At 42.1% G+C, this 20031-nt stretch overlaps 1 protein-coding gene across 1 annotated transcript in view; it reads left to right on the top strand.

Moving 5' to 3' along the window:
* pak4 (p21 protein (Cdc42/Rac)-activated kinase 4) overlaps nucleotides 1–20031 on the top strand; it is a 49507-nt gene that overhangs the window by 17917 nt on the left and 11559 nt on the right. Inside the window, exons 2-3 of the mRNA XM_084330960.1 lie at nucleotides 14598–14834; nucleotides 19779–19914. Of these exons, the coding sequence (XP_084187086.1) occupies nucleotides 14634–14834; nucleotides 19779–19914 (337 nt within the window). The 5' untranslated portion in view covers nucleotides 14598–14633. The remainder of the gene's footprint in view (nucleotides 1–14597; nucleotides 14835–19778; nucleotides 19915–20031) is intronic.

The raw sequence follows: 20031 nt of genomic DNA, 5'->3' as shown, positions 1-20031 counted from the left end.
TGACTGATATTTTGAAACTATTTAAGGCCAAAACATGTAAAAAGAAAAAAAAAAGATAATTTTTTTATTTTTATTTTTTTTATATCGGATATCGGCCCTATCTTGATATCGGACCGATACCGATGTGTAAAAAAACGGCCATATCGGCCGATATAATTATAATATAATTATATCGGCGGCCGATATATCGTGCATCACTAATGTTAGTTATTATGTTCTCAATGCCCCTTGCATTGTATGAGTTGTGTGGAAGCGTTTGCTAGTTCTAGTGCTATCCCTTTGTACATTGTGGCTGTGTCTTGACAAAAGTTAACAATAAATAATGGTATTAGGAATACATTTGCCTCCTGCGTGAACTGTGCATAGCTGAATAGACTGTATTTTAACGCCGGTCATATGGTGGTACTTGGAGAGCCAGCTACGTTCTCAGGTGGTACTTGGTGTAAAAAGTTTGAGAACTACTGCTGTTGATGTTAAACGGAGTTTGAGTTTCACAACACTGGGCGCGGGGCGATGACGTCGCCGTCGCCGGATTTTCAAAATAAGAGTATCGCAATATGAATCGATCTTTTTACGTGGCATCGATCCTATTTGATTATTGATAATAGATCGATATATCGATCTGGATCGATGTATCGTCCCACCCCTAGTAGGTGGTGTATATGTGTTTGAGGATGATATCCTTCAAACAGGCAATAGTGATGATATAATTTGGGCAGTGCTGAGCTGGGTTACTTTCCTCCAGTGTATTTGTCCCCCGGCCACACCCAATGGCCCCATGCACACACACACACACACACACACACACACACACACTGAAAAAAAAAAAAAAAAAGTTGAGATTTTTTTTTTTTTTTAACTTCGATTTTTTTTTAAATGTTCGAAGCTTGTGCCATCGAACGAAGCTTCGAAGTATTTAAGACGGCCCTAATATTGTCTCATTATTAGATAGATAGATAGGTTGATACTTTATTGATCCCCGGAGGGAAATTTAAGTAGACAGTATTTCACGTCCTAATAGTGGGCTACTCACCTAATGCATGGCTGAACTGAACGTTAGAAGTGTGTCCCTGTCAATCATCACTGCCAGGTCCGACTTAATTTAATCAGCTATGGTCTCTTATCATCTCTCCACATCGGACGTGGTTGTCATAAGATGGACTGATATCCGCTCCGTTGTTCTTGCAGAGCAAAATTAGCGGCTTAAACTTATTGAAAGGAAGTTCACATTCAGTTTCGATTGTTCCCTAGGAATTATGGGATTTGGTGTTGGATGTATGGACTACGCAGGCGGGACATGGTATTTAATCGCACGATAGACTACAACTACCAAGTATATAGCGTGACCCAGATTCACTTCACACGCAAATCTTTTTTTCCCACACGGGCTATCGCAGTAAATTCATTCATTGCCGACAGATTTTTTCATAGCACCGGCGTGACATTATGTCGCACTGTAGCCCTGGTTATAGGCTAATGTTTTACTATTTTTTTTATTAATTTAGGAGTGAAATGTGAATGAAGGGTTGAAATCACTACTCGCAAGGTTGCCCCCAAATATTATTTACCACTTGCACGGGCCAAATTAAGGGGCAATTTGCATAATCTCGTCGCAGTGTACAGCCCTGCCACATGTCCCAGACTGGAGGATGTCTGTCTGCCTTTTTCTGCCTTCATTGCTTTTTGTCAAACTGGCCCCCATCAGCTGTGGTGGCTGTCTCTGTCACTCACTCACTCATAGCGGCACGGTGGTGTAGTGGTTAACATTGTCGCCTCGCCTCACAGCAAGAAGGTCCAGGGTTCGATTCCCGCTTGGGGACCAGGTTTCCGCGTTGCCAGGTACCCAGGTGGGGGTATCTCCTAGGGGTGGGGAAAAAAATCTATACGTAGTAGTATCACAATACTTTGCGTGGTGATACCTAGGATGGCTTAGAGTAGACGACAGAGTACAGCAACTTGCAATGGGCCTGGTCTACAAGATACACTATACGACCGGGGTGCCCATGTACATGTCAAAATACTTCCCAAAGGTCAGTGAATACCACAACCACTACACCAGAGGAAGCTCAACAAATCATGTTAAACCCAGATTCGGCTCAAACAAGGGACTAAACACGTTTCGCAATTATGCCACAACAATGTGGAACGCCCTACCCAAAGCTGTAAAGGAATGTGAATCCCTGCCCACATTCAAAACCGCCCTTAAAGAGCACCTACGGGAGGCTGCAATTCGAAACTGGCCACCGTAAATGCCCAAAACCCCCACCACCTCCTAATAGACAGTCTCCTCCCCACCGCATGTATATATTCCCTCCCCGCCGTATGTATATTCCCCTCCCACCCACCCACCCCCTCCTAATGTACAGCCCCCTCCCCATCATATGTATATACTCTGTCAGGATCTAGGGGTAACAGTACTGTATATTTGAATACCGCCTATGTCACAAATGTATCAGTACTAAATACCTATATGTCCCTATGCCATAAATGTCATGTATGTTATGTATGTCATAAATGTCTATATGAATTGAAAATGGGGGACCCTGATGGAAACAAGACAAACGTCTTTCTCAGGTCTGCATCCCCTTAACAATTGTATGTATTGAGCCGTACTGTATTGTACCCATTCTGCAATCTGTTAAATAAAGTTTTCATTCATTCATTCATTCATTCATTCATTCATTCATTCATTCATTCATTCATTCATACTGTATCGATACAGGGACGCCAAGTATCGATATTTAATTATTCATAAAAAAATAAAAATAAATTGTATAAGGAAGTTGCATTGTTAATTTCAATACCCAGGGTTTCCCATCAATGGCCCGCCACAGTCTAATTAGTCCCGCCACAGTTGTATAATGAACCAAAAAGAAAATTTTATAAATTTAATTTTGAATTTTTTTTATATTTTTTTTAAATATAAAGTTTGCCAATAGGGATGTATCAGTAGTATTGGCAGTGGTAGTAGTCGTAATAGTAATCCACTATTTTCTTATTTTCTAATTTCTATTTTTCTCGCAATACTCTGTGTATCGCGATATATTTAGCATCGCGATACTATCGTATCGTGACGCAAGTATCGCGATACTATCGTATCGTGAGGTCTCTGGCGATTCCAACCCCACTATCTCCCAGGCCTTTCTGTTTGGAGTTTGCATGTCCCCCCCCCCCCCCCCCCAGTGTGCTTTAATACACTCTGGCTGTGCAGCAATACAATGCCATATTAAGTCCGACCCAAGATTTCTGTATTTCAAAGCAAGCAGTTTAATTATTTATATATTTTTTTAACAATCACTTATGCACATGTTGGGCCGTGTGCAGATAATGTGCCTTGATGGCGTGCAAAAAGAGCGAGGCGAGCGCGGTCTCTCCGCCGTTTCCCTCTCTCTCTCCCCGCCTCTAAAGCAGCCAAGCCTGACATTGGTTGTTGCTTGCGGTTGTGTTCGTGTCTCGTGCAGAAAGGCGCGCCGCATGGCACGGGCAGCACGTCTGAAGCACCAGAGAGCAGCGTTCCATAGAAAACAATCTCTGTGCGTCTGAACGCCCCCCCCCCTCGACACATGTAGGCTTCACGTCTTCCATATCAAACATCAGTTTTGAGGTCAGATGTTTGTAATCGGTTTGCCTCGGCGTGCGTGACCTCTCGGAGATTCAAACCCCATCGTCCCTTGGCTTCAATAGCTGCAACGCAATCTTGTTTTCCACCAGAATCCTTCCAGTTTGGGAGTTTCGGATACTCAAGAGGAGCAGCAGACGCCTTTTAGTTTTAAAAGCTACAATCCCTTGATTCACATCCAGACCGCGATCCGTGAATTTGAGATGGGGCTAACATCTTTCCTAATCCCTGCTTGATTATCTTGTCATTCTGATTTACTATCTGTTATGCTCCTTGTTTTTTCAATAAGGCAGTCGGGTCATAAACAAACAACTCCAACTGCTCCCATCTTCCTAGTGTGTAGCTTAAACACTGGGTTCTACTGGTTTTATATTACAGTACCCTGAAGTCATTAATGAAATTAGCTAAATCACAAATATGCTCTTTTAATTTCTAATATCCTCATGTGTGCACTCAATAGCTATCTGTAGCCTGGAGCTATGCCCTCATCTCCACACTAATGACGGAGCTCTACATGATAATTGCATCCCTCTCTCTCTCGTCATCAATCTCTCAATGACGCCGGGAAAACAGTCTTTCATCATCTCTGGTATCCACGCTGCTCTGAGAGGATGCATTCTGCTGTTATTGATTATGAAAACCAGAGTTGGTAGTCAACAAGTACCGGAGTAGGGGTGGACGGTATAAACACGGTATACGGTATAAACGGTATGAATTTGCTCTATGGTATGGATTTTGACTATACCGTGTAACCGGTAGGGCAGCTCTAAAATAGCAATGACGTCATGTAACCACAGCGCGACTATTTCAATCGCATTTGCCCCTAAAAATAGATCGAATTAGTCATAGATAATAGATATGTGCAAACTAGAAAAAGTTATTTAGGAGGCTTCGCGCAGTGGGCGCACTGGGCGTGTCAACACGCAATTGTCATTTCATAATAAACACATATCACCGCGGCGCACAGCAAGTTTCAATTTCAGTTCCTGGCATTTTTAACCAGTGGAGAAAGGTAAGAGATCTTACCTATCGTTTTTCTTATATGAATTATTCTACGTTAATAAAACATACCTGGTGATCAACTACAGTTTGCTGTAAACATTATGATATGTGTGTAGTGTTATGATAACGACGGGAGGACGGCTGCAGCAGTGGATTTGCGAAATAGCATGCAGCTGCAGAGCCGCAGAGCCAGTGGCTCTTTCAGGTCTGGTCAACAGCGCCCCCCCACCAAACGGCTGAACGACCTGAAAGAGCCACTGGCTCTGCGGCTCTGCAGCTACATATGCTTCTAGCAAAATCCAGCCCCGCTGTTTGCAATGGGAGCAGCACGGAGTCTCGACTCTGGACTTATTTTATTTGGAATATAATGACTTTATACGCAAAAGTAGCCTAGTTTTAAATTAAAATATTATAAATCTACATGCCTTGAGGATGTCATTCTTTATATAGCCTGCCTATCAGGCAAAAAAAATTATTCTAACGGAAACACTGATACCGTGATATATACCGTTACCGTCTATGCTTCAAATTATACCGTGATATAAATTTTAGACCATACCGTCCACCCCTATACCGGAGTTGCTGTGCACCTAACTCAGGGGTCGGCAACATGCGGCTCCGAGGCTGCATGCGGCTCTTTAGCCAATCAGCTGCGGCTCCCTGGCAAAAAATAAATAAAAATGTTACTTTTTTTTACAAAAAAAATAAATAATGTCTCATTTTGGAGATCGATGTCATACTGTGACACTGAAATAAAAAATTATTTCATCAACTAAGATAGTCAACAAAAGGCTTACCCGTATGCCTGATATGTGGTGCGAAATTTGCGAACAACGGGACTCTAATAGAGCTGCATAGTTCAGGGTTTTATTTCAAAGTAGGTCTACAGACACCAGTGTTTTGTCTCCTCTTCTGTGTTTTATTTAAAAATAGGTCTACACAGCCAGTATTTTTTCTCCTCTTCATAAGAGTTTGAGGTTTTCCTTTGTTATAACAGGTCAAAACGGCAATAAAAAGTCAAAACATTTCTTTTTGTTGCTTTATAATCCCATTAATGCAACAAACTGTGTGCTATAAGTATAAAGTATAATAAATCGCAAATTACTTTGGGTATGCAATTGTCAGGCGTTTTATGCTAAATGTGGGGTATGCTTGGGGATATATAAAACGTTATACACTGTTATCTTCTGAGGGTAAATAGGTTGTGTGGCTCCCTGAGCATTTTATTTTGTGGGACGGGGGAAAAGTGGCTCTTTTGATAGTAAAGGTTGCTGACCCCTGACCTAACTGGACCTGATAATGTTGTGCTTTCTGAAAATCTTGACAAGAATGCCTTCATAATTTATGATTCAATTAGTCTTAACTTTTGGCTGTGTATAGGGCTGGGCAATATGAAGTATCTTTTCTTTCCGATATCGATGTATATATTGATATCGGTTTTCACAAAATCTCAAAATAAATAATCCAATTGCTGTTCATCACATTCAACTACTACCAAATGTTGAATATCTCATTTTGAGAGAAATTTGAGTCATGTGGTTGTTACAATTCATTTAGACGACGGTAGGGATGGGTACCTTTCACATTTGAACCGGTACCGGTACCTGTGAATCGATACCGGTACCCAACGGTACCTTTTTTCGGTACTTTAGTCTCAATAAATTTAATTTACCTACCTCAGTCGTAAAAAAAAAAATCCAAACTTCAAATAACTACAATTTCGACAGTTTTCGGCTCGTCATTGCTCCGACTGCTTTGTTGTTGAATCAAGTCAAATCCTAGGTAAGCATATATTGTGCGTGTGAACGTTGACATGAAAAGAAAAAAGAAAAAAAATGTATATATATATATTTTTTTATTTATTTTATTTTTTTCGGTTTCTCACTTGATTCGATACTCGGTAGTACCGACGTGTTTCGGTTCGGTACCTCAAAAGTACCGAATTCGGTACCCATCCCTAGACGACGGCATTGTCTGTGACAATATCACAATTAGGGCTGCAACGATTTAATAGTCGACATAATCGCCGACGTTGATTATAAAAAAATCGTCGACGAGGAATTGTTGCGTCGATTAGTCGTTTATAAAATATATATATATTATTATTATTTTTTTTTTTTTTTTTTTTTTTGCACTACCTATCTTTGTGAAAGTGGCTTCTCAGCTCTGGTCCAGCTGAAGACTTCTTAGCTTAACATAACAGACCGACAGTAAGTTTGGGGGAACTAATGGGATAACTGGGGATGTTGTTTGCTCCTGACAAGAGTCTCAAAGTCTGGGATGATGGTAGACAAAGCAACTCTTGTCATGCTCAATGTCCAATCTGTTCCTCTGCTCTGTCTTCAGCTGGACCAGAGCTGAGAAGCCACTTTCACAAAGATAGGTAGTGCAAAAAAAAAAAAAAAAAATATATATATATATATATATATATATATATATATATATATTTTTTTTTTTTATAATTTTTTTTCCGATTAGTCGACTAATCGAAAAAATTATCGACAGATTAGTCGACTACCAAAATAGTCATTAGTGCAGCGTTTCCGTTAGCCGGTAATTACCGGTATTTGACCGGCAAAATCTGTTGAAGTCCGACATATTTAATCTCTCCGGTCTTAATGTCCGGTGAAAATAATTCCCTCTAAGCACAATTAGATTATTTGAATTGTATTAAAATAGGCTAAAATTAAATAGCCTATGCGATGAACGAAACAATCATTACATTTGTTTCATCGTTGCTTCTAATAATGACAACGACGTTGTCAGCGAGAGCTTAGTGCTGGGTTTGCGAATGCATGTGTACTCCAATTCAGCCATTGGCAATTCAGCTGTTGGGTGGGGGGCGCTGCTGAGCGGTCCCCAGATAGAGCCAGAAAAGAGCCAGAAAACAGCTGAATCTGCTGCTCTGCATCGACATACTCTCGCAAATAAGTCATTGGGAGGTGGAGAGAGAGAGAGTCGTCACGCAAACCCACGATAATGTTGCCGTCTCTCTCTGCCAAATTTCTCAGTTCTTCGCTTGATATAATTAATACAAATGTCCAATATAATGGAATTCGTTAGCTCATAAAAATGTGATTATAACAGACTGCTGTTTATTAATGTCGGGCGACTGCCTACAGACACCTATTTGATTTAAAGTCTGCAGCAGCACGGAGTCTCTGGACTTATTTTATTTGGAATATAATGACTATACGCCAAAGTAGCCTAGTTTTAAGTAAAAATATTATAAATCTACATGCCTTGATGATGTCATTCTTTTGTTTTGTTGTCATTCTTTTGCCTATCAATTGTTTTTAAGCTCAATAACAATAAACTCTGACCGGAATTTCTCTCATTTGAAATCTACCGGACACTGAGGCCGGCAACAATTTTTTCTAACGGAAACCCTGAGTTGCAGCCCTAATCACAATATCATATATAGGCCTATTCAATAACAGGCCTATGATCTCCGATACGATAAATTGTCATACAGAATTATCACCTAACCCTAGCCATGTTTTGCGAATGTGAAATAGTTCTTCCGTTTGTCAATAGCAGCAGAACGGCCGTGTTGCTGGCTGTGGACCTCTTGTTTGTCAGTGTGTCACTGGGTGTGGATCTGGTCACACGTCAGACTGCATTAGCGCTGTGGCTCTGTGGGCTGCTTGGCACAGACGTGACTCATCCCATCCTCTAGTTTACACTCCTCATCCCTCCTCCAGGGCCGTGTTAGTGGACTAATAGGCGGGCATGTTGGAGGCCTGTTCTCCTCCCACCACCCTTCATCCTGCCCCCCCCCCCTCTCCGCCACTCTCTGCCTCAGGTCTCTCTTCCCTGCTGTACGGAAGAAATGTGTCACATGTATCACTGACAGACTATTTGACTACAGGGATTGTGTCCTTTGATTCCTACCGGCAGAGCAAGGGGAGAGAGAATATTGTGTGTAGAGAGAGAGAGAGAGAGAGAGAGAGAGAGAGAGAGAGAGGGCATTTGTTGCACCGTATGGAGCTAGAGGGACATTAACTGTCTGTGTGCAGTGGACCTAGGGTTGATATCAGGTTAGCAGTAGACCTAGGGTTGATATCAGGTTAGCAGTAGACCTAGGGTTGATATCAGGTTAGCAGTAGACCTAGGGTTGATATCAGGTTAGCAGTAGACCTAGGGTTGATATCAGGTTAAGAGCCAACCGCCCCAACAGGTCCACGGAGGACGCCATAGCCCATGTGCTGCACACAGCAGCATCACACCTGGACAAGAGGCAGGGGAACTATGTGAGAATGCTATTCATCGACTACAGCTCGGCATTCAATACCATAGTCCCCTCCATACTCATAGCCAAGCTCAGGGACCTGGGCTTGAACTATGACCTCTGCCAGTGGGTCTTGGACTTCCTGACTGGCAGACCCCAGGTGGTGAGAGCAGGCAACTGCACCTCCTCATCCATCACCCTCAACATAGGGGCCCCCCAGGGCTGTGTTCTGAGTCCCCTCCTCTACTCCCTGTACACACACGACTGTGTGGCTCAGCGGAGTAGCAATACAATCATCAAATTTGCTGACGACACAGTGGTGGTGGGCCTGATCTCTGCCAACGACGAGAGGGCCTACCTGGAAGAGGTCAAGGTCCTGGCGGGATGGTGCCAGGAAAACAGCCTCTCCCTGAACGTCAGCAAAACAAAGGAGATGATTGTGGACTTCAGGAGGTCGGGGGTCAAGGACTACAGCCCCCTCAGCATCGACGGGGCACCGGTTGAGAGAGTCAACAGCTTTAAGTACCTCGGAGCCTACATATCCGAGGACTTGACATGGACCACACACATTGACAGTGTTGTGAAGAAGGCACGACAACGCCTCTACTTCCTCAGGCGCCTAAGGAAGTTCCAAGTCAGTCAGAAGATCCTTAAGAACTTCTACTCATGTACAATAGAGAGCATCTTGACTGGCAACATCACCTCCTGGTTTGGGAATAGCACTGCACAAGACCGAAGCAGACTACAAAGAGGCTCCCCACCCTCCAGAACATTTACAACAAGCGTTGCAAGTAGAGCTGCCGCGATTACCGCATTACCGCGGTATCGCTGTTACATCACGGCCACCGCAGAGTAGGCTGAATACCGCGTCACCGCTGTTTTTTATAATAATAATAATAAATTATCCTCCTCTCGTTGGGCTTGCGGCTCTGCAGATATACCCTACTCATCTATCGAGGTTCCAAGCGACCCTATTGGGTACCAGAAAAGTCACGTGAAACATTGCAGACCACTGATTGGTCAGAAGAGAGACGCGTCACACGTTGTAGCGTCATGCAGTGTGTTACCACCAATCGGCAAGCGCGTGCCGCGTATTAGGTTTTTACTTCCTGAATGTCAGATCATCACAACACGGCTAATAACGTTAGCTTTAACTCTCCGCCGGAGTGGACTACGATCGCTCCTAAGGAGTACTAAACGAGACATAATGATTTTACTGTCTGCAACGAATGTTATAATAAAAGCCCTTCGTTCTATACACTTGTCTGATTGAAAACTTTATTAACAGACCGCAGAATGGGACAACTCGGCAAGCTCTGAGCAAAGAAAGGAACTGAGATATGAATAGAGTATTGCTTGCCTTGCTATTGTCCGGTAAATACGCTGATGTTATTGAACGTATAACTATATAATGTTAATGCCACAAAACGAATGCCTTTATTATAAAGTAGTAACTTTATAGTAATAATAATAAGAAAGGGTCGGGGGGGTTAGGGGTAACCACCCCTGCCCGCGACACCGAGTGAACGGCGCACGACCAGAGGGGAAACGTCGAATCCGTGTTTCACTTTCAATAACTAATGCGTGCTTGCCGAATCCCAAACAATATTCATGCTGCAAAGTCATCCTCTAAAAATAGACATTTAGACTAGAGGCAGGCTATATGCTATAAAGAGTAGACTACTACTACTAAAAAAAAAATGCATTCAAACTTTATTTTTTATTTTTTTGTGTGCATGCGGTAATAACCGCGGCGGTAGGAAATATTTTGCAAATGTGTGCGGTAAGGAAATAATCAATACCGCGGCAGCTCTAGTTGCAAGGGCAAGGCTAAGATAATCATTAAAGACTCCAGTTAGGGCTGGGCGATATGACGATATTATATAAATATCGGGTACAGTTCATTAACGATACACTTTTTTAACGTATCGTGGATATCGTGATGTTTTGCCCAAGAGGATTGTGTCGCGTCAATCTGGTCCACCCCGTTCAAACTTTTGAACAACGCCGCTCCCACACACACATTACTGCATCAAAGTTAGTACTTATGATTAACAAAGGCATTCGTTTTGTGGCATCAACATTATATAGTTACACGTTATATAGTTACACATCAGCGTATTTACCCAAACATAGCAACGTCCGATGACGACACATAGATAGCAAGCGTTACTGTTCATATCTCAGTCCGTGCCGAGTTGTGCGTGCCCATTCTGCTGTCTGTTAATAAAGTTTTCAATCAGACAGATGTATGGAATGGCTTTTATTATAACATTTGTTGCAGTAAAATCATTATGCCTCGTTGTTATGCTGCGGTGCGCTAGTAATCACTCGTCGGCTGCGGTGAGCTGTTGTTGTCGTCGTTGAGCTGAGCTCTCGTTAAAATCAAAGGAGGGCATTCAGGAATGTAAAAAAAGAATAGCGCTGCTTGCCGATTGGTGCTAAGAACAGCAGGGCGGGTACAAGCGGTGTGACGTAATTGGCAGACTCGACTGTCAATCAAAATTATTCTGTTTCCGGCTGAATTATTGAATGAATGAACGTTATTAACGATTGCAGAATGGGTACAATACAGTACAGCTCAATACAACAACAGTGGACTGACTGGAGGATGAAGACCAGAAAAAGACTTTCGGCTTTTTTACATAAGGGTCCTCCATTTTCAATTCATCAAAACATTTAGAGACATACAAATATACAGTAGTTTCATAAAAATGCTAAAATCCTATTGATTGATTGATTGATTGATTGATTTAAAACTTTATTAACATATTGCAGAATGGGTACAGTACAGCTCAATACATACAATTGTTAAGGGGATGCAGACCAGAGAAAGACTTTCGTCTTGTTTACATCAGGGTCCCCCATTTTCAATTCATCATATTTCATATCTAAATCATATAATATCTCATTGCTAAATATATGCAATATATAATCTAATAATCCAATAATCTAAATCTAATATAAAAATGCTAAATGCATGGGTATTTTATTTTGTCTTTAATGTTAGCTTGCAAACTCAAATACTGTCTTGGTAAGCCTCATAATGAATTGTTTGGGGAAAAAAAGAAAAACATCGTGATGCGTATCGTGTATCGCCGAAAGGTCAGAAAATATCGTGATATCATATTTAGGCCATATCGCCCAGCCCTAACTCCAGTCACCCAAACAACTGCCTCTTTGAACTGCTGCGGTCAGGCAAGCGATACCGGAGTCTCAAGGCGAGCACAGAAAGACTCAGAAGAAGCTTCTATCCCCAGGCCATCAGGCTGCTAAACGAACAATGAACACTACACAACAACAACCACCAAACGCACATAGCACACACATCCACACGCACACACTCACTTTAAACAAACACACTGTAGCACCCACTCCACACACTTTATAGCACACACCCACTTTAAACAAACACACTGTAGCACCCACTCCAGGGTTAGAAATTAAAAAAAAAATTCAAGGGCTTTTTTTGCCCCCCTTAATTGCTTTTCGGGGGCTTTTTTTTGTATTTCGGGGGCACAACATTTTTATAATGAAAATTAACATAAAGATTATAAAACATTGTTGACAATTTTTTTTACAGTCTTCGTCCCTATGTTTGATAACGTAATGTTAATGTCTCCATATATAGGGCTCTACGCTAACCTTTTTCCCAAGGAGCACATGTGCTCCTAAATAAAATGTTAATAAATAAAATCTAAATACAAATTTAGGAGCACACAGAAATTTAGGAGCACAGTGACAATTGTTCAAGTAACACACACACGCACACGATGTGTGACATCATGGCTTGGTTTCATGTTTTGAGGTACCTTCAATTATCTGTAAATAATACATACATACTCTATCTAAATAGATTAAATATTATTGTCCCTGAGTGAGGGCAAGTTGTGTTGTTGTCTTGATATAATAACCGGTTGCCTCTGGATCAACGAATGTCTAATATTGAATAATATTATTAGATATTTTATTTTTAACATCCCTAATTCCAACAGTCAAGAAGCTTGTTTCAAATGGATGAAAAACCCCACACACGCAACGTTTGTGAGTATAGGCTCTGGCCAGATCGATCAATGAAATACGTTGCGCGCTCAGCGCTGTGGAATGAAGGAAATGCGCATCGGGATCGGATTTGGATGTTATTCTTTTGGAGTTGTGTTACAAATGGAATGGTCTTTCCCCGCCGAACACAAGTTACTTAACGTTACACAGAACACAGGTTGCGCTATGCAGATGCTTAGCTTGCTAACGTTAAGATAGCAGTGTAATGCTTGATGAGAGCAGAGCGCTCTCTCTGTGTTCGCAGGAATCGCAGCACCTCTCAAGTGCCTGTAACACGCAGCGGGCCCTGCCTCCCTCCTCCTTGGAACAAACATTCCACCCAAAAACTGAATTTCAGTCCAGTTTCAATCTGAACTATTAACAGCGGAGCTGTTTTGTAATCTTCACAATCACTCGTCTGTCTCGCACACTGCAAGTAAATGATTTTTCCGGTTTGCACACACACATATTATTAGGGGCAATACGAGGGAAATGCTCGCACTGTAGAGCATATATATAATTATATATATAATTAGTAAACTGTCGGGGGCTTTTTTTGCCCCCCTTAACTGATGTTCGAGGGCATTTGGTAAATTTTCGAGGGCATTTTGCCCCAAGCCCCCGTTAATTTCGAACCCTGACCCACTCCCCACACTTTATATTTATTGATGAAGGATTGCACTACAACTCGTACACCTTACTGTAAATTGTACCTAAATTGTACCTCATCCCATTTCTGCTTTGCACTATATAGTACTGTACATTAGTACACTGCATAGTATTGTATATTATATGGTAACTCAGTTACGTCTATTCTGCATCGAACATTGTACATATGTCTATACCGAACACTGTGACCTCATTTTCTTCTTCTAAATTACATGCTATACTATGTTATTTGATACTATCTTGTCTAGCACAGTCTCTGGAGCGTAACTGTACTAGTATTCTGTACTTCTGTATGACAACTATTAAAGAAACTTGAAGGTTAGCAGCTTGGGTCTAGGGTTGATATCAGGTTAGCAGTGGGTCTAGGGTTGATATCAGGTTAGCAGCTTGGGTCTAGGGTTGATATCAGGTTAGCAGTGGGTCTAGGGTTGATATCAGGTTAGCAGCTTGGGTCTAGGGTTGATATGAGGTTAGCAGCTTGGGTCTAGGGTTGATATCAGGTTAGCAGCTTGGGCATAGGGTTGATATATCAGCAGTGATATTGCTTTGATGTCATAGAAGTTAAACCATTACTTTTTACGAGTTCTTCCTCTATACGTCTATAGATGCCCCCCCCCCCCCGGCTAGGTTTTCTGTCTCACTGATATTAAGCCCAGGGCTGTCATTAGGCCACATTGGACCAGTGTTAGTAATGGCAGCCCAGTATCGAGTCCATTGTAGCCTGATGTTTGACCTTCAGCTAAAGGTCATTCAGTTGTTTTAATGCCGCTCGGTTGCTGAGGCCCAGTGGACTGAAGCCATTTGGATTGTAACTGCCGTGCTGCTGCCATTGTAACCGTGTTAGTGTTCCTGCCTGCTTGTTTACTGGGTTGAATTCTGTGTGGTTATTGAGTGATGCCGAAGGCATTTGTAGTCGTCACTGCACTCTGTCGATCCCTTCCTCTCTCTCTTTCTCTGGGTCTCTTCCCCTTTCTTTCCGTCTCTTCCTCTCCGCCACATTTTAATGGTCCTCCCTCCCTCCCTCCTCCCCTCCAGGTCTGATGCTCGGCTGTAGCCACCTCAGCCGCCGTCATGTTTACCAAAAAGAAGAAGTCTCGCATCCAGATCTCGGCTCCGTCTAACTTCGAGCACCGTGTCCACACCGACTTTGACGAGCAGGAGCAGAAGTTTGTGGGGTTGCCGCGGCAATGGCAGTCTCTGATCGAGGACACGGCCAAGAGGCCCAAGCCCTTCATCGACGCCACAGTCATCACCACCGTGGAGCCACGCAAGGTAGGGCTGGCCGATTACTCAAGTTTCAATCTCGATTACCAATTTGTCTTCCCACGATCATGAAGACAAGATGATCAACATAAAACGATTATTGTGCCACATGCCGCGTTGCTCTCATTTAGTCTCATGTTGGAAATGCAGCGTACCCTTCCTTCACAGCGGTGCGCTCCCCCTACCAAAGCCCAAACGGTAGTTTCAGCTCGTTTCGAGAGGGAGGATAAAAACCCTTTATTTTGAAGCGTCTTTGGTCACTTGTAGAAGGTGACAGAAAGGTCGAGAAGAAACGTAAAACAAATTCAGTCGTCTGTAGGGATGGGTATCGTTAGGATTTTATCGATACTACTACTCCTATCGATACTGCTTAACGGTTCGGTACTTTATCGATACTCTTATCGGTTCTTTTTGATAATTTTTTTATGATTTTTATATTTGCAGTTGAGAGCATTGGTCATCTCCCTACAGTAAAGATTAGAAATGATTGAATTATTGTAAATTTGTGTGGAGTGGTGGGAATAGCTGCTTCAATAATAACTTATAACAACAACAGACAAGTTAGACAACTATGTATACAAAAAAAACGATATACACTGAATGATTAGTTGTTACCTAAAGTCCTTGGACTCCACTGTAGAGAACGGGTGCAGGCCTTTGACAACAAACTTTGTCACAGCCCTGTGACACTCGTTCACCCTATCCTCTGTCATCTTTCCTCTAGCTGCTAGGGAGAAAGGACTTTGGGTGGTGGAGGTAGAGGGAGGATGTGTGGTGGGCTCACTGGGACACATTGGTGGCTGACCTCAGCTTGACGATCTATAAAAAGTTTTTAGATTGTAGTATTTGTAGCTAAACAATTATTTTGTTTATTAGCCTATTTGTAATAATTCGTTATTAGCCTAGGAAACTCCGTATCTTGGCTTACCGGCTGCAGTGGACGTGGATGCAGATGGACCACTGCGCGCAAGGCAGTCGAATACGGCGCATTTCTGCAAACTAATATAGTGTTTTGCAAACAAATGTTTTGATAGATTGCTCGTATTGCCACCCTTACTGGCAAATGTTTTGTTGCACTTGTGAACGCTTCGCTCTATCCGCCATCACGACTCAGTCCATGCAGAGCTGTCTGTGTCTGTGTGCAGCGCGCGTCAGCACGGAGACAGCGCTGAGATGCTTCCAGCTGCAGCACATCAGGTGTGCGGGGCTTGTATGTGCGGGGCTTGTAAGCGCTGCGGTCTGACGTGCTGCAGCTGCATACTATTGACAGCGCTTTCATTAAGGAGTACCCGTATGTATGTGTAGCGCGACTCGCGAGGAGTGTGTGTAATAATGACTCGCTGCGACTCGCTTCTCGTGCAGAGACAGAGAGAGGAGAGATCGTTCGCAACTTTTAAATAATAATAATAATAATAATAATAATTTCTCTAGAGTATCGATAGCAGTACCGAGGACGTCGGAGCTTATAAATACTCCGGTATTTTCTAATATAGTACCGGTTCCCGTTTAAAACCGGGGTCCGGGGGGCATCCCTAGTCGTCTGCATACGATGTTCTCAAATCAACGAGTAATCATTTTTAATCATCGTGATTTCAATATCAATCAAAGTAATAGTAAGTTAAGATTTTCACCATAATGGAGCTCAGCCCTAAGGCAGGGTCAGCCTCCTGGCAGGGAACGCAACCTTCCTCGTGTAAAGGACACAGTAGACACACAAATCATTAGATTCACAGGCCACCTCCACTATTTCACTAAACAAATAGTTCTTTACAATAGAAAAAAAGAAAGCTCAGAGTGATTGTTGGCTCCCTGCCAAACTGGCTGGTTGAGTAGAGGAGCTTAGCAGCCACAGTCCAATGTGCCGGCGTGGCATGGCTGGTGTTAACCCCCCCCCCAGGCTCCAGGACCAGGGGATCAGCTAGGGCTGGAAGATATACCCAGTATGAAGGTATACGTCATGCATGCATGGTATGGATTTTCACTATGCCGTTGTCCACGATATACACATAAATACATAACGTAAAAATATACATACTGACTGTATACTTTTAAGTTAAATCAAAAGAAGATTCATTGCAGCAGTATTTAAAAAGTAAAATAAAATGGACCACTTTGAATAGTATTACAAGACATAAAAAAAGATAAAATCTAAGAGTTCACGCCCCTGTTCAGACTGGTGCTACTCTGACTTGGACCATATAGTCAATAAGGAAGGTACTGGAGACACGGATCATCTTTAGAAACATATTTAATGGTGCAAAACAGTGTCAAAGTGATACATGGCATTAGAAACGCAGACTATTTGAACTCTTCCCACAATTGGAAGCATGTTGCTTATAGGCTAAAGAAAGGGAGGAGTCAGACAAATTATAATTACCTCTTCAATTGTCTGTGTAACTGCATTGTTTATGTGGGTTCATTGTGTTTTTAACATGCATAGTTAATCTGTCATCTTCTATTTATGCAGATGACACGTTACTGATCTCTATTTATGAATGTGGTAAAGGGCATTGTTATAGACATAAAAGGATATCCTATCACATTGTGATTTGTTCTGGGAAAACTATACCGTGGCATGGATTTCTTACTATACCGTCGTCCACGATATACACATGAACACATATCGTAGAAATATACATACTGTATACTTTTAAGTTAAATCAATAGAAGATTCATTGCAGCAGTATTTAAAAAGTAAAATAAAATAGACCACTTTGAATGAAATAGGACCATGATATAATATGAAGAAAGTGAAACGAACCCATAATATAGGAATAAAAGACTGTATCTGGGACTGGGACCATCCGGAAGGTCTTCTTGACCATCATCCTCCAAACTAAGTTTGGACATTTGTCCTGGTTTCAGGTTTAGGAGTGTGGCTCTCATTGTTTATATATATATTGTTAAAAGCAGAAGGAAATGGATCAAACAAGCGTTGTCTTGCACAGATAGAAAAGCGGCAGACACAGGAATTTGTGTCTTGACTTGTGAAAAGTTTGAAGTTGTGTGGAATGTTTATATGATGGGGATGCATACCTTCCTTTGTTCCCCATGTAGACTACAGTTGTAGGCGGACGGGAAATTCCTCCACTACCCTAAAGAAATAAATAACACTTTTTTGTGATAATGAAAGATCTTTCAGTTAGCGATAACCGCTGGCTTCAAAGGGTAATGCTAACATGACATTTATTAATACTATGCATGGTGAAATAACACACTTTACGTTTCTCTCTGCTGTTCCAACTCCCGTTTTAAGATTTCAGAGGAACAATGTTTTCAAACGTTATCTAAAGAGTGTTGTGTTCATTCATTGTTAAAGACGGTAGAGGTTGAGTACTTTCTGGTGATATATCACATTCACACTGCAAATACATGGGCTGTCCAAAACCTTTTAAAACTGACTTATATGGTTGTTCAGTGCAAGGGTTCGGTTATTGAGCATGACAGTATAATGTAAGGTTGCATCATTGAGTCCATTAATTGATCTGTTTGGTCTTAACACTTTCAGTGCCACTCACGAGATTTCTCGGAATTATTATTATTATTATTATTTTTTTGCGATCTGAAAAATTATTGCATCACCCGAGCCTACCCGAGTATAGCCGAGGGGCGCCGGCGATCACTGTGGAAAAAAGCGCCCCCTGTCGTCTCCCAGATGACATAAGTGATTTTGGAATGGACTCAATGAAAATGAATGGGGAAAAAAATCCGGTACTCCACATTTTCCAGTTCACTGATCCAGCCGGGGTTACTAGAGTTCATTCTGGAGCCTCAGATCCCTGCGGATCATGGAGTTCTACTGTATCGCGTTGGATCCATACACGTATCGATTTTTTCGAATGGTGATCAGGAATTGGAATATACCAGTTGGATACCATCTGATGTCAGGTAAGGTACTCTATGTTATCAGTGGTAGGATAATCAGAGTAAGTTTGATGAAGTTATAAGCTGTTTTGTGAAATGTCTTCTTTCGGTTTCACTGTAAAAGTCCGTGAGGAAATCAACGGAGCGATTATCAGTGCGCGGCCGTAATGTGCGTGCGTGCACGTATAATATTGATCATCTAGCGTTTATTTGAAAACGATTCATAAAAAGGCCGACGAATATCAACGTTGTGGAATATTCCACTAAAAGACGATTTTCATAGAATGCTCCAGAATGAGCTGTTTTTTATATCAAAACGGGGGCTTTTCTAACTGCTCTGAAACGGCAACGACGCGATAAAAAAACAATCTGCCTTCACAGCACTGACTGGAAAATAGTCTTTGATAATGCGATGGGCAGATTAGACACATAGCCATAATTTAAAACATATATTAGGCGATATTAACGTTAACATTGGCGCCGATGGTGGCATTCAAGCGGTAAAACGGAAAACCAGGCGTGGCGCTGAAAGTGTTAATAGTCAACTAACATTTAGTCTGTCGATTAGATGTTTTTTTTATGCCTTTTCCCTCAAAAATGTATTTGTTAGTTCCTGAAGATAAGCGGGTCCCTTTATAAGCACTGGACATGTGGGAAATAAAATGTTATGAATAAATCAACAAATCGATTAGTCAACAAAGTCTTGTGACTGAGAGTCGACTGAGAGCTTCTTTGGTTGACGACAGCCCTAGTAAAATGTGTTGCTTATTTCCCTATTTCTCTTATATATCTTTATACCATCCTGTGGGATAGTTTAATTGATTTCTTTGTCTTGTATATCTTTATACCATCCTGTGGGATAGTTTAATTGATTTGTTTGTCTTGTAATATCTTTATACCATCCTGTGGGATCGTGTAATTGATTTGTTTGTCTTCTTTATACCATCCTGTGGGATCGTTTAATTGATTTGTTTGTCTTATATATCTTTATACCGTCCTGTGGGATCGTTTAATTTATGTGTTTTTGTCTTATATATCTTTATACCGTCCTGTGGGATAGTTTAATTGATTTGTTTCTCTTGTATCCAGACCATCGTCCGTGGCAGCAAGCTTGGAGTGGATGGCTCCCTGACATGGCTTCTGGATGAATTCGAGACCATGTCCGTGACGCGCTCCAACTCCCTCAGAAGAGGCAGTCCCCCCATCCAGACCCGCCGGGACTCTGGCTCCTCAGGAGGAGGAGGAGGGGGAGGAGGAGGAGGGGGAGGAGGGGGAGGAGGAGGGGGAGGGGGAGGAGGGGGAGGAGGAGGGGGAGGGGGAGGAGGGGGAGGAGGAGGAGGGG

The sequence above is a fragment of the Notolepis coatsorum genome (assembly GCF_963971535.1).
Source record: "Notolepis coatsorum genome assembly, chromosome: 1".
Lineage (NCBI taxonomy): Eukaryota > Metazoa > Chordata > Actinopteri > Aulopiformes > Paralepididae > Notolepis > Notolepis coatsorum.
Note: the sequence above shows the minus strand (reverse complement) of the source record. Positions and strands in the feature narration are given on the sequence as shown.